This window comes from Mauremys reevesii, linkage group 3, assembly GCF_016161935.1.
Source record: "Mauremys reevesii isolate NIE-2019 linkage group 3, ASM1616193v1, whole genome shotgun sequence".
NCBI classification, from domain to species: domain Eukaryota; kingdom Metazoa; phylum Chordata; order Testudines; family Geoemydidae; genus Mauremys; species Mauremys reevesii.
Window position 1 is genome coordinate 117,534,557 of NC_052625.1, and position 14,709 is coordinate 117,549,265.

At 40.7% G+C, this 14,709-nt stretch overlaps 1 protein-coding gene across 1 annotated transcript in view; it reads left to right on the top strand.

Annotated features, from left to right (window-relative positions):
- Positions 1–14,709, top strand: part of TRDN (triadin) — a 292,575-nt gene that overhangs the window by 268,743 nt on the left and 9,123 nt on the right. The window contains exon 47 of the mRNA XM_039528738.1: positions 5,972–6,001. Within this exon, the coding sequence (XP_039384672.1) occupies positions 5,972–6,001 (30 nt within the window). The remainder of the gene's footprint in view (positions 1–5,971; positions 6,002–14,709) is intronic.

Below are 14,709 nucleotides of genomic sequence, written 5' to 3' on the forward strand. Positions count from 1 at the left end.
AGACTTTAGATTTTGAGTGGAGACATTGAAGATTAAAGAACCGCCCATCCATTCTATATTGAATGTCAAGTCCATTGGGGAGGTGATCTTTAACAAAGACCAAAATGACTGCTAAATAGATGGAAAACAGGGTTGGGGCAATAAGACATCCTTGCTTAACCCCAGTTTTTATGACAAAAGGTTCCATCTCAAGGCCATTACAGAGAACCATGACAGTCATCGGATCATGGAGAAGCCTTTTGACCTTAATAAATTTTGGAAGGCAGCCAAATCTGGCCAGCACCTTCAACAGGGCTTTGTGATTGACAGAGTCAAAGGCCTTTGTCAAATCGATGAAAACCGTGTACAAGTCCTGATTTTGCTCCAGAGACTTTTCCTGCATTTGGCAGGCAATGAAGATCATGTTGGTTGTCCTGCATGATGGTCTAAAACCACAATATTTCCTCAGCAAGGGGAAGTAATCGGTTTAAGAGGATATGGGCAAGAATTTTCCCTGATGTAGATAGCAAGGCAATACAATGATAGTTTCCTCACTCCAACTTATCTCCTTTCTTAAAGATTGTAACAATGTTAGCGTTTCCCAAGTCCTCTGGTATCTTCTCATTGTACCAGATACGAAGAAAAGGTTTTGGAGCTTCCCTACCAGTTCATCTCCAAACTTATAGACTTCAGCTGGTATGCCATCTGGTCCTGCTGCCTTCTTGTTCTTAGTTTCCATAATGGCTCGTGTTACTTCTTCGAGGGGGGGGTGGGTCAGCAAAAGATTCTCTTTCATGTTGTTGAGGTATAGATTCTATAGTGGTATCAGAGAATGTTGACTCATAGCTTAGGAGTAACTCAAAATGCTCCTTCCATCTGGTTTTGATGGCTTTGATGTCCTTAAAATACACTGATCCATCTTGGACTCAGAGTGGTGTGGGTCCATAGGAGCATGGGCCATAAATGGCCCTTATTTCCTGAAAGAAACTCCTCATGGCATGCTTATCAGCATAAAGCTCAATCTCCTTGGCCTTTTCTCACCACCACTTATTTTTTATATCACTGATTTTCCTTTGGGCTTCAGTCTTGAGTTGCTTGTATGACTCTTTCTTCTGCTGGTGTTATATGTCATTTTGCCACATGAGATTAGCTTTTCTTTTCCGGTCAAGCAGGCCCTGAATCTCAGCATCGTTCTCATCAAACCAATCTTAGTGATGGCAGGTGACATAGCCAATGGACTCAGCACGTGCTGAGAGAATGGCAGTGTTTAATCCCTTCCAGAAATTTTCATTATCATCATCAGCTGTAGGCATAGCGGCAAACTTCTCTTGGAGATACTGCTGAAGTTTCTCCTGAGTCACTATATCTTCAAGGGACTTGACGTTGAATTTCTTTCATTTTTCCTGATTGTGATGCATTGAGATGATCTGGAAATTCATGATTGATCTAACAAGGTGATGGTCTGTCCAATAGTCATCAATTCCATGCATGGCTCTCATGATGCGGACATCCTGCCAATCTCGAGCTCTAAAAATAACATAGTCAAAAGGGTGCCAATGCCTGGAGTGAGGGTGTCTCTGGGAGTGGTCTTATACTTCTCACTTTGTCTAAAGGGGTTGGTTTCATTATAATCACGCTATGTTCTACGCATTTGCTCAGGAGGAGGATGCCGTTGGAGTTAGCCTTTCCTACTCCTTCTTTTCCAGAGATCTGACTCCTGCCTGACTCTAGCATTAAAATCTCCAAAGAGAATGATCTTGTCCTCCTTGGGAATGTTGGTTAAAATCTGTATAGAATTGTTCCTTGGTATCCTCAACAGAATCAAGCATCGGGGCATATGTACTGATGATTGTAGTAGACTGGTTGTTGCTGAGCTCAAGATGAAGAGTCATGAGACGTTCATTGATTCCTACAGGAAATTCTGTAAGCTGACTGACAAACTTATTTCTAATTGCAAAACTGACTCCATGAATGCACCTGTCCGCTGCAGATTTTCCTTTCCAGAAAAATGTGTAGCCTCCACCTTCTCCTCTCAGTTGACCTTAATCTGGGCACCTTGTATCAGTTAGGAAAGCGACATTGATGTTATATCTTGCAAGAGCCCTGGCAACGATAGCAATTATTCTTTCTGGATGTATATTATCTTTGTTATCCATCAGGGTGAGAACATTCTTTTTATAGCTTTGACCTCAGGCAGAATGATCCCACTGGATGCAGTAATCCTGCCCAGAGTGTATGAGACAGCCTAGGTTTAGGTTACCTTTTATAGCCCTCTCCCCATGTGGGGTGAGCAGAGGGGATCCTAAAGAGGACTGCTCAGTCGCAATAGTAGCTGCCAAATTGCACCCCTGTCTCAGTCCAGATGGCATCTAACTACCATTGCCTATGTGCAGATTCATGGCTAGGGACTGCCAGATTCACTAATCCTGTCCCCGTCACCACTAGTCCATCACTGCAGGGCTTGGAAGGCTGGAAAGGTGTTGTTTCCCATGGTAGAAGCCTGCACATGATTTCTTCTAATGTGGGGAAGCTGGTGTGCGTACAGCAACCACACGATCATGACACATTGAAGGCAGGGAAAGTCCAAGATGACTGGAAATCTTCACTTGCTGCAGTCTTCATCCACTTTCACAGCAGTTGAGATCCGAGGACCCTCTTCCACCTGATCCATCTGGGGGATTGGATTGTGCTTTGTCTGGGACCTTCCCTCAGACATGTTCACCTTGGGAGACCCTACCAGGAACATGAAGCTCCCAACAACTTAGCTCTGAGGATCATTGGAACACGCAAACCCCTTCACCACAACAAGGTGATGATCCCAAACTAAAAGGTACCTAGTACATATTATTGTAGTCCTGTTTGAAAGAAGACTACATTAACATGAACTAGACATCTTTTAGCTGGCACCAGCAGTGTCCACACAGGGCAGTTAGAACACAGCCGTTCAGTTCATTCTGCAGTTCACACCCCTGTAGTCCGCACTGCGGCACAGTGTAGACGAGGAGCCCAGGGAGGGAGATTGGGACTGGGGAGCCAATGAAGAAGATGAAATAGCTGGGGTAGAGGGGAGCTGAGACAGATGGGATGAGGAGATAGGTGGAGAAACTGACACTGGCCAAGCCGGGAGACTGGGACATGTGGGGAACTGGGATGGAGAATCTAGAGGAGTATAAATAGAATTTCCTGTGCAAGGACTGGGTTGAGAAGTCTGAGGAGCAGAGACTGGGCCCAGACAGGTGAAGGAGAATGTCAGTGGGAAGAGGAGTCATTGTTGGGAAAGAGCTAGGACTGAGACTGGTACAGGTTGGAAGGAATGGGGAAGACGGGTTCATTATCAGTAAGAGTGTACTCCCTTCCACAGCCTGGAATGGAGCCAAGATTCCCGAGTCTCCCCATTCTTCTTCTGCCAACAAATATCTGTGAAAGCCATTGGCAAAGTATGAGTCTCCTCCCCATCTAGTGCTGGACCACATAGAGTATGACACCCTATTACTGCTATCACTTACTCTGTTAGCTCAAATGGCAGAGGTCTGTTTGGTGGATATAAAGGTTCCAACACTGACGATGACTCCTGTGGGTGTCACGTGGTAGGATTTTTCTTCAGTATGCTTTTTTTTAAAACCTAGAAAATTACACCACCACCCCCAAAATCAGTTACAAGAACATTATTAAGACTGCAACGTGAAGTATGCAAAAGATAGGAAATGCTAGAATCAGTGTTCCCTCTAATTTTTCCCATCCATGTGCGGAATGAATTTTGTTATGTGCACCAATATGGAAGTGATGTGTGCATATTATGCATATTGGTGCACATAACAAAATTCATGTGGTGAGGTGGGACCAAGGGGTTCAGAGTGTGGGAGGGGGCTCAGGGCTGGGACAGAGGCTTGGGGTGGAGGCTGCGGGCTCTGGGGTGGGGCTGGGGATGAGAGGGTTGGAGTGCAGGCTGCCCTGGGGCTGCAGCAGGGAGAGAGGACTCCCTCCAGCTCTCTCTCCCTGCAGCAGCAACTGGGCTCGGAGGGAGAGGTGCCTCTCCCTGTTGCGGCAGCTCTGGGGCTGGGCTGGGTTGGGGCCAGGGAAGGGGCACCTCTCCCCACCGTGGCAAGACTGGGGCTGGGGGAGAGGCATCTCTCCTGCCACAGCCCTGGGTGCCTGCGTGGCACTTAATAGGCTGCTGCGCAGCCACACAGTTTAGAGGGAACTTAGGCTAGAATTAAAATTGACTGTGCAATATTAATTCAGCTTACTATGATTTACCATGATTATTTCTTCTAGTAACCACTTTGTTTACATTATGTGATAGGTTAGTTTAGTTGCATGATATTGTTGCTCCTTGATTCGATAATCCTAGCCCTTAAAGAGGTCTCAGGATGGCTGTGGCAAATATATTTCCATAAATGCAAACAGATAATCACAACTATTTTACATTGTCTCTTTCCAGTGTTTTTGTGAACAAAAATATTTGTTGGCGTATTTGTAGGCAACAATAAAGGTTTTATAAATAACATCAAAGTGAATTATAGTCAAACATTTGTCAAGTCTATATTTCAGTATTAGCTGAACTCTAAGAATTTAAAATCTGAGAGCAAATCTAAGATACTATAAAGAGTTTGAGCTTCAGTTCTGCTTCCTATGTATTTCCATTTCATGCTGATACATTAAGCACAGTGTATGAAATACTAATACTTCGTACTGGAATAACCGAAGCTGAAAAGTATTTAAGAATTCTGAGACCATCTAAAAAATTAAAGAAGAAATCTTCTCTTGGCTTCTAAGGCTTGAATAGAGTAGTTTCATGTACTTAGATTTGGATTTGAATCTTCATCTGTTTCTTGATATTATAAGGCAATCAAATAAAGAGCAATGAGCAATTTTAAAATCTGTATATATCTTGAATTTTAGAACATTCACATATACAAGGATTTAAGCAGAACCCTACCAAGCAAAAGCAATATTGATACTCGCAGTAGACAATAACTTGTATTCCTTAGTAAAGCTGTCCACCAATTATTTTATATATATATATATAAAATCACTAGATATGGGCCTGTCTAAATGTCAAAGATTACCTTCCATAAAGTTCAAGAATATTTGGCTCTGTAGTTTCTGCTCAGTCAAAAATAGAAATAGGCACAAGCAGGGAAGTTCAGGCACACACTTAGAGCCAAATACTACCCAAAACTCAGGACTGTCTAGGTCCCAGTTTGTCACTGGGACTATTTCGTTTATTTTATAAGACTGTCCTGTAGGTGTTAACATTTACAATTGAGTTTGAAAAGCTAAACAACTGTATAGGTTGTTGTTATATTATAATTTCTTTACTCTAATTTATTAACAAATAATGCAACAATACAGTGAGGGAGAAGCGGAGGGTGAGATTACAACAATGAGACCATAAACTATGATAACGGCTACATATAACGTGCTTTTGTTAAATTGGTGCAATGTTCAGACTAATGGACAGAGTGATTCTTTTCTAGATAAAACAAATATATTTACCAATAGAAAGGTAGCTTCACAAGCAGCCTTCATTTCAGGAGTAGAATAACAAGTCTTCTATCTGTGTTTTACAATTTTGGGGGGACTTAAAGGTCCTCATGTCAAAGAAATGTTGCTTGCTGCCCAGTCGAAGTCGCATCTCAGAGAAAACTTAAATTATCACTAAGCATGATAGAAAAATCCTTTATATAAACAAATTATACTACCATCTCTGTTGAAGGAAGCATTTTTCAAATAGATTTATTTTTGCTCCTACAGTGGTAGATTGCAGTCATTTCTTAGATGTTTTCCTGTATAAAAAGGATTAATCCAATCACATTATCACCAGAAGATATTATAGGGCACATAGTAATCACCCCTTGAAAAACTCAGCAGTTCCAGCAGATGAATTCATTATGAGTCTGTATTAACATGTAGAGATTGACAGTTACTATTAAGTTATTTTATTGTCTTGCATTTAGTGTCTACATGTCATATATTTTTTCCCTTACAGAGAAGATTTCTAAAGCTGCAAAAACAGCAAGTAAGTTCTATTTAGTGTTATAGCCATTTGTGAGACTGTCTTTGATGTTCAGGTGACATATACTTGTCAATGCTGGAACAGATAAGATTTTTCAAAAGTTATTTATTCTGACACACAGACAAGGAATGAGTCTTTTTTCCTCCCTTGAAACCTTTAGAGGATTGGGGGGGGGGGGCAGTGGGGGGGGCTGTTACTAGGGAGACCAGACAGCAATTGTGAAAAATCGGGACAGTGGCTGGGGGGTAATAGGAGTCTATATAAGAAAAAGACCCAAAAATCGCAACTGTCCCTATAAAATCGGGACATCTGGTCACTCTAGCTGTTACATACTTTATTAAATTTAAGATTGTACTTTTCTACAACAGAGAAGAGGTAACTGCCACAAAAGAGAACTTAAACTAGCTGAGAGAGGGACAAACACCAGGATAAATAGCTCTCAACTGTGAAAGCTCAACTACTGAAAATTCAGTGTTACATCTTCTGCTCTCTTTCTTGCCTATTGTATGTCAGACTGTTTGTATATTGCAAATTTGTGATGTATTGAGTATCCAGGCAATAGAGTCTGACAGTTCCACCCCTTTTTTTATTTTAAAAAAATCAGTTGTTGGGATCAAACGTCTGAATTTGGTAACTTGACTGCAACTTGATTATAGTTCATTGAAGCTTAGCAAAAAATATTGAGGAGAAAAAACATGACCGTCTCAAAATAAGGAAATGAGGATAACTAAAAGGAACATTATCAGTAACAGTTGAGACTCACAGAGAAATGATAAACTCAAAAAAATGTATATTAAAGATTCCCTAGTTTCTTTTTTCACAAAAAATCATCATTTAATCACTAATATTATTTTTCACTTCTTGGACCTTGAGAGTTCGCACCATTTCCTAAAAAGTAATGGAATGAGCTCATACTCATGGTTTTATGCTTAAGATCTGTACTGCCCATATAACATATCTGATTGAATCTTTGGCTGTTTTAATATTTAGTACTTCATCTGACCTCAGAATACCAGTAACTTTTTGTTAGTAATTCCATTTTTCTGAGGTTATCCTCTCTGAAACCATCTTGAGAAACTAAATCTCTGTGAGATATGTAGATAAAATGAAAGATTTAGGGCCAGATTCAAAGCCCATTGAAGCTACTAGAAAGTCTCCCACTTCAGAGACTTTTGGATTAGATTAAAAACAAAAGGTCAATGTCTGGTTTAATTATAAGGAAATTGATAACCTGTCTCTGTAGTACCATCATAATCCATTATAAACCACACACTTAATATCTCAGTACATGGGACTTGTTCTACCCTTTTGAAACATGTAAATCCCCATGAAGACTGTGGAAGTTTTGTACAAATACAGCGGACACTAAGTAGACCTTGTGAATGGGCTGGATCCCTGCTGGATCCTTTACAAATGCACATGTATACTGAGTTCTTGTTCAAACTAACTCCCCTTTCTGGGGGGGTGGGGGTTGGCTTTATTGGTAACTAGAGCCGTGCAAATAACTGCCAGTGAACAACAACAAGAAGAATCAGTTAAAATAAACTAGGGGGTGGGGCGGGGAGGACTGGTTTGATTTGAACTGAAACTGAGTTCTTTTTGACGTTTTGGTGAACTGAAAAAAATTGGGAAAAAATTGTTTCAGGATGAACTAAATTCTTTGTTCAACCTGAAATGAAATGTTTTGTTTTGGGTATTTTGACCTTTTCTAATAAAAGCAAGCAAAACGAAAAGATAGATTCACAAAACTGAGGAGTCTTTATTGTACCAAATAGCCCAATGATTAGGGCACTCACCTGAGATGCCCAGGTTAAGAGCTATTATGGAATAGCAGACTCTAAGGGTATGTCTACACTGCAATTAAAAACCCACTCCAACCTGAGCCCAATTATCTACAATACAGTTAAATAGCTCTTTAGCCTGAGCCATGCGAGCCCAAATCAGCCAGCCAGCCACAGATTTCCGGTTGCAGTCTAGACATACTCTATGAGCCAGTATATAAATGCAGAGCTCTTCTGTTGACTCATCCTAGACTGTGCTAAACCCCTATGTTAAACTTCAGGGTGGTCACTGCAGAGTTGTGCAGGCAGATTGGTGTAAGAACATAAGAATAGCCATACTAGGTCAGACCAAAGGTCCATCTAGCCCAGTATCCTGTCTTCTGACAGTGGCCAATGCCAGGTGCCCCAGAGGGAATGAACAGAACAGGTAATCAAGTGATCCATCCCGTTGCCCATTCCCAGCTTCTGGCAAACAGAGGCCAGGGACACCATCCTGGCTAATAGCCATTGATGGACCTATCCTCCATGGATTTATTTTTTGAATCCTGTTATAGTGTAATTAGCTCCAACTGCAATGAAGCCCAGGTTTGAATCCCCCCTTTGGAAGCAGGGTCTTCAGGGGCAGCTCCAGGCCCCAGCACGCCAAGCGTGTGCTTGGGGCAGCATGCCGCGGGGGGCGCTCTGCCGGTCGCCGGGAGGGCAGCAGGCGGCTCCGGTGGACCTCCCGCAGGAGTGCCTGCGGAGGGTCCGCTGGTCCCATAGCTCCGGTGCCTGCAGGAGATCCACCGGAGCTGTGGGACCAGCGGACCCTCCACAGGCACGTCTGCAGGAAGTCCACCGGAGCCGCAGGACCGGCGACTGGCAGAGTGCCCTCCGTGGCGTGCCGCCGTGCTTGGGGTGGCGAAATGGCTAGAGCCGCCCCTGAGGGTCTTCAACCCAAGTCGCCCAGTGAGTGCTCTAACCACTAGGCTATTCACTATTCTAGGGTAGGGCTCTCTCAAACTCTTGTGCTATTGCTTTTACACTTTGCATAAATCTTTAAATAGTAATTGAAGCCAAGATGAAATGCAGGTGTTCCCCTTCCCAGGGGCATGCCGTAACTATTAGTCATTCCCACTCTTTCTCTCAAGCCCAATGACTATTCAAGTATTTTGCCTCAACAGGAGAGATTCATTGAGGCATTCATCGGGGGTAGGGGCAGCCTGACTTCAAGTCCCTGATATAGGGTAGGTATTCAAACCTGGGTCTCCGACATCCTAGGTGAGCGTCCTCACCATGGAGCTACTAGGCAGAAAGTCCTCATCTTCCTTTGTCTTGTGAATAGCTCCTGAATCCCCTTGTGACTCTAGCCAGAACAACTGAAATATTTCATTTTGATAATATCCAAATGATTCAGTCTGATATTTCTGAAGTTTTTTTCCCTTTTTCATTTTACCCAAAACAATTCACTGAAATTGACAAATTCACTAAATGTTTCGGTCAACCTAATCAGCATTTTTCAGCCAAAACCAAACAAACAAAAAAATCAGCTAAAAATTTTCACTCGGATCTACTGATAAAACAAAAGCAATAACACAGCATCAACCACACCCTCAGCTCAGTTGTTCCTAGAGTTCTCTTAAGGATCTTCTCTCTCCTATCTCCATAGTTCCTTCTGCCCCAAAGAGGTACTCCCACCCTGCTTTATATCATGGTTGGAGTTAATTGAACCAGTCTGTAGTGACCACTTGGAATTTTAACATAGGGTTTTAGCATAGCCTAGGGTGAGTCAACAGAAGACTTACTGTACTACTCTACAGGATCTCAGAGTCTACTATTCTGTAATAGCTCTTATACCTTACTTGTTCAATCCTCCAGTCATGAAAGTACATATTAGTTACTTCCTTTAATTATTAGTTTATTCATATTATTTTGCAATACCTACACAGTACCACTGCTGCGAATGTGCTTGACAAAGCACATGGTTAGACTCTGCTCCCCAGTGTTTAATTAAAGATAAATCATAAGGAGGGGAGCAGGCAGTTGAAGTTCATCAGCAATGGAAGCCTGTGTTAAAGGCATATGGCCTGATAATCCGTAGTCCTGAATCTTGTATAGTCATTTACACCACTGCAAAATGAATGTGAAATGGGCATAAAATGCTAGTGAATGCAATAGAAAATCAGACTCATGGGTAGAGATCTGAAGGAGGAGAAAGAGAGGTTGTTTGGAAGGAGAGGGTTTTCCAAGCATATAGCACAGCATGAGAAAAAGTAAAGTTGAGAAGGGGACAAAGGTTGTTTTCAATGACTTATTCATACTAGTGATGTTACTAAGCATTACTTAGAATGTTAAATATAAAAATGAATTTTTACTATAACTCTAGGGATAAACTGATCAGTTTTATAACTAAACATTGTATGCAAGTCATAGATTTAATGCTGCACAGAGAACCTGAATAGATTTATTTAACATGCAGTTTTAGATCCAATAATGAGATTCTGATTTGCCTAACTTTGCAGAAAGAATTTGAATAGTTGTGTTTATTTATGCCTATTGGACAGTGAATTAATTTCCCCCCTCTATAAGTAGGTCAAAAACATTTCTCAGAAACAAAACTGATTGGCTGTATGTATTTAATAAATATGCAGAATTTGTGGCAGATCAGAAGATAAAAATCAAAGTAACTATTTAAAAATATCTCTAGAGTTGAATGATTCTACTACAAAAGCAAACAACAATAACAAGTGTCTTCATGTTCTTTATTACACAGTTGGTTCTTATCCCTTTGGCTGATTAATCTTCTTAAATCACATTGCTAAATAGAAGGGAAGAAAAGTATGTCTGTATGTATGCATTGTGACACTGCTATGATGCACCTGCTGGAACAGACACTGTGTCTAAAATGTTGTTCTCCTCCAACAGATTTCTAGGCACATAAACTAATGCCAGAGATTACCGGTACTTATCTTTCCTTCAGATGAATGTCCATGAGAACAATCCCCCTGCCACCCCTGAAATGTAACTCTTCTGGTGTTTTATTCCATCTCTTCTAATAACATAACTTGTTTGGAGGCCGGAATGACAATCAGAAAAATTTCTGATCATAGATCTTGTGTCTCTAAAAATTCATAAGAAATTACATAGACCCAGTGAAGCAGGACTGATCTTATGTTTCCAAAGTTCTGATTAGTGGAAGTTGAACCCATTGGAGCCATTTCAGTTACACCATGCAACCCAAGTCAGTGGGACCAGCTCTGTTCCAGTAATGACCACAAATAGCATTGGAGGTAGTGTAGACTATTTTTAAATTATTTAAATTAAACTTTACATACGTATCCCACTATTACTATTGTTGGAAATCTACAGTGAGAACCCAGGGTGGGGAGGGCATTTTAATTCAGTCTCTTCTTTCCTTATAAGAAGTTCCTTTTTTAAACTACCAGGTCTTATCCTTATAATTCCAGCACTGTTTCTTAAACTTACCTATACCTTCAAAGGGAAGTGATGTTATTATGGGAGGAGTAATTCATCTGCATTAGAAAGTTAAAAGTGTAGGGTTTTGTTTTACATTGGTCAACAATATATATGGTATTAACTTCCATTTGGTTGATATCTATTACTGTCACCTTGATGGGATATTTACTGTTTGATTTTCATGTTGCAAAAAATAAATATTTAATCATTCAGTGCAGCTTTTCAGACAATATGATGTTAATATAAAACAGCTGATCATGCTGGCTCTAGGAATAAGTCTGCAGAGACCTTTCACATCAACATGTCTAAAGTACATGATCAGTACACAGCTTGTGCTATCAAATCACTGTAGCTCTTCTTGTGGGGAACGAATACTAATGAAATCAACAGCACTGCAAGACTGCTACAGTTAATGGAAAAACTCCCACTGACATCCAAGGATTTTGGTTTGGGACCTAAATTTACTTCTGTTCTGTGAGGAAATAATTCCATGAATGATTTAACTAGTTTATTCTTTGGTTTCACAAGTGAAACGTGTCTGATGGCAGTGTGTTGCCACTCTTGAAGAAGCTTTTTGCAAGTTTGATGTTGGCAATCGTATTGTAGCACTCAGTTTCAGACTGCGTACTCTGATAATTTGTATGCTTTGTTGAAAGGTGTCTATTTTCATCAGTTAGGTGTTGCATTAGTATGTCTTGCATGGTTTATTATCTAACAGAAAGAAGTGTTTAATTAGTTTGGGGGGAGTGTTGCACTTTTGGTTCATTCACACACACGGTAGCTGTGTGGCTGATTATAAGAGATTGTAGGATGAAATACAGTGCATTTCTCTACCCATGCAGCCTCTGAGTTAAACCTTCATATGAAATGGTTCCAGAGCCAGTTAGCAAGCTGTAGAGATTTTTAGTCCCCAGCACGACATTTTAGATACCACATGTCATGTTCAGCATTATGGCTGCTAATCAATTAGGGATTCCCCTCTCTGTGGTGACATAAGATCTGCAGATGTAAAAAATGTATTTGCTTTCAGTTTAAATTGCTTTCTACAGCTCATAATAATACAGTATTAATTATAAATAACTATTATATATTTTTAAATTACAATAGTTATAAATACATTATGAAAGCATTCTCAAACCAAGCCTTCAATTTTGCTCCCTCAATCAACTAGCGGTACCTGTGGTAGAATTTAGATTTTAATTACCAAATTTGTGGATGCGATTTGTAGACAGACATCTTGGGCCAGATCCTAGCCCTCTTTTTATCTGGACATGGTGAACTCTGTGGGAACCAGGGGGAAAGGGGACTGTAAGCCTCCATTAAGGCTCCCTGATTCTCATGCCACAAGGTACTCGACTGGGTCTGAGGACCAATTTAGAGTAGCATGAGGGCTGCTCTAAATTACAGCACCTACTAAGCGCCCCACAGGGCCCAAACTGCATCTGTAGATTGATGCAGTATAGGGGCATCCTGTCCATCTCCTCTCTTGTGGACACACTACCTATGTCAACAGCAATAGGGGGTGATGAAGGAGCTTTTTCCTACTGGGCCAATACCAGGGTAATCCCACCATGATTGGCTAAAGCAGCTTTACAACTAGAATCTTCCAGCCAATACATCACAGAACTTCTACATGTCATTGGTGGATCTGGCTCTTAATCTTATTGGCTGAGCTGGATTCTCGTATCACTTTCTTTGATGTCCACTTTGCACTTGCTGCAGTGCAGCTTTAGTAAAGAGTAATTAGTTGGTTTTTTGCAGTCTCCAGCCATTGGTGTTGTTAGAATAAATATCCCATTGAACATCTCCTTTGCTCTTTAAACAAAGCAGCTGTTTTCAAAGAACATTGCCTTTGTCCTAATTAAACTGACAGCCCCTTTTGAAACACTTATTTCTTGTAAACTCAAGTACAGTATTAGTGGGAGTTACATGTATATGAGTGTATGTGTATGCACTGGTAAATCTGCCTTCAGGCTTTGCTGGTTGATCTGCTTTACATCATTTTTTGTAGATTAAAAAAGTGTCTGTCCCCTTTAAATTCCTGGCCCAGGTATACTTTATTGATAACTGTACTGCTAGTATTTTGTTGTCCCAACCTTACTCAAACTCCAAAGTTCATTTCTTCAGCTCAGTCTAGAAACTATACAAGGTAAACTAGGACAGCAAACCTTTTAAATTCTTAAGAATGCTAACATTTGTGCCTTTTGCTACCAGAACATGATATTTGAGAAGACTTTATTGAAATGGTTGTCTCCACCATGATTATTTTTTTGCAAAATGGTCATATTACTTCCTTCATTCAGTGGTGACTCTGAACAGTGTTTGTTGCCAGCCTCAAGATTTATATAGTTATAAGCCTCAACATTTATAGGGCATCCATTCAGGGTTTTTTTTACATCTGCTAATCAAACCCTATCGCATAAACCTCACATGTGTAAAGATTCCAAATGTGACCTGCTTTGAGACTTTCCTTACTTTTCTTGTATAGTTTGAAGGGCAGTGCTGTACTTTAGCCATTTATTCCATTGGACACTTTTCTAGCCTACAATTTTGTTTTATTTTCAGTGTTGATGTAGCCGCATGGATCCCAGGATATTAGAGGGACAAGGTGGGTGAGGTAATGTCTTTTATTGGACCAACTTCTGTGAGTGAAAGAGTTTTCTGTTTACACATATCTTCTTCAGGTGTCTATATAAGTTAAAACTCTTTCACCCGCAGAAGTTGGTCCAATAAAATATATAACCTCACTCACTTTGTCTCACTCTTCTATTTATCATTTTTATTTTGGGTGTGGATTTTCTCTGTATGGTGCTCTCCAGAGAGTTGCCTGGTCTTCATAGCTGTAAACTGCTAAGTTGAAAAAGAATACAAGATGTGAAAGTTAAAATACAATCTGTATGCTGCTATGTTATGTGTGGTCCAACAGAATCATGCAACAGAGAGCTAGCTCAGAATTGTGGGACTTGGTAATTGGCTCTTGGAGTCATAGGCATAAAAACACTGCACCTGATAGTGAGGTTCTGTGAAGATTTGAGAGAGCTTCAGTGAATGGTAATTTTATGGGTCCCTCACACCTGCTCATCTCTCACCTCCTATATTGATGAATAAGGCTTGTAGTTGTCCTCTTGGTTCCATTCCATTTTTCCTCCATTGCTACCTTCAGATTCTCATGTCAGTGACCTTCCCTTGAGTAGAGGGTCTTAGACTCTAGTTCCCTCCACAGACCATTGTTGTTGTCTTGGAATTGACCAGAGTGGGTACCAAACACTGACACAAGTTCCCCCCCCCCCCCCCAGAAGAGAATGTACTGCTTCTGTGGTGCTTCAGCCCATGCACTTTGGAGGAGAGAGTCACTGAACATGAACATATGATGTGAGCTCTCATACTCCATGTGATAACATTGCCCCTATTTGATCACTAGGCCAGCCTAAATACCAATTTTAATAGCAGTTTTTAATTAAACAGATTAAATTA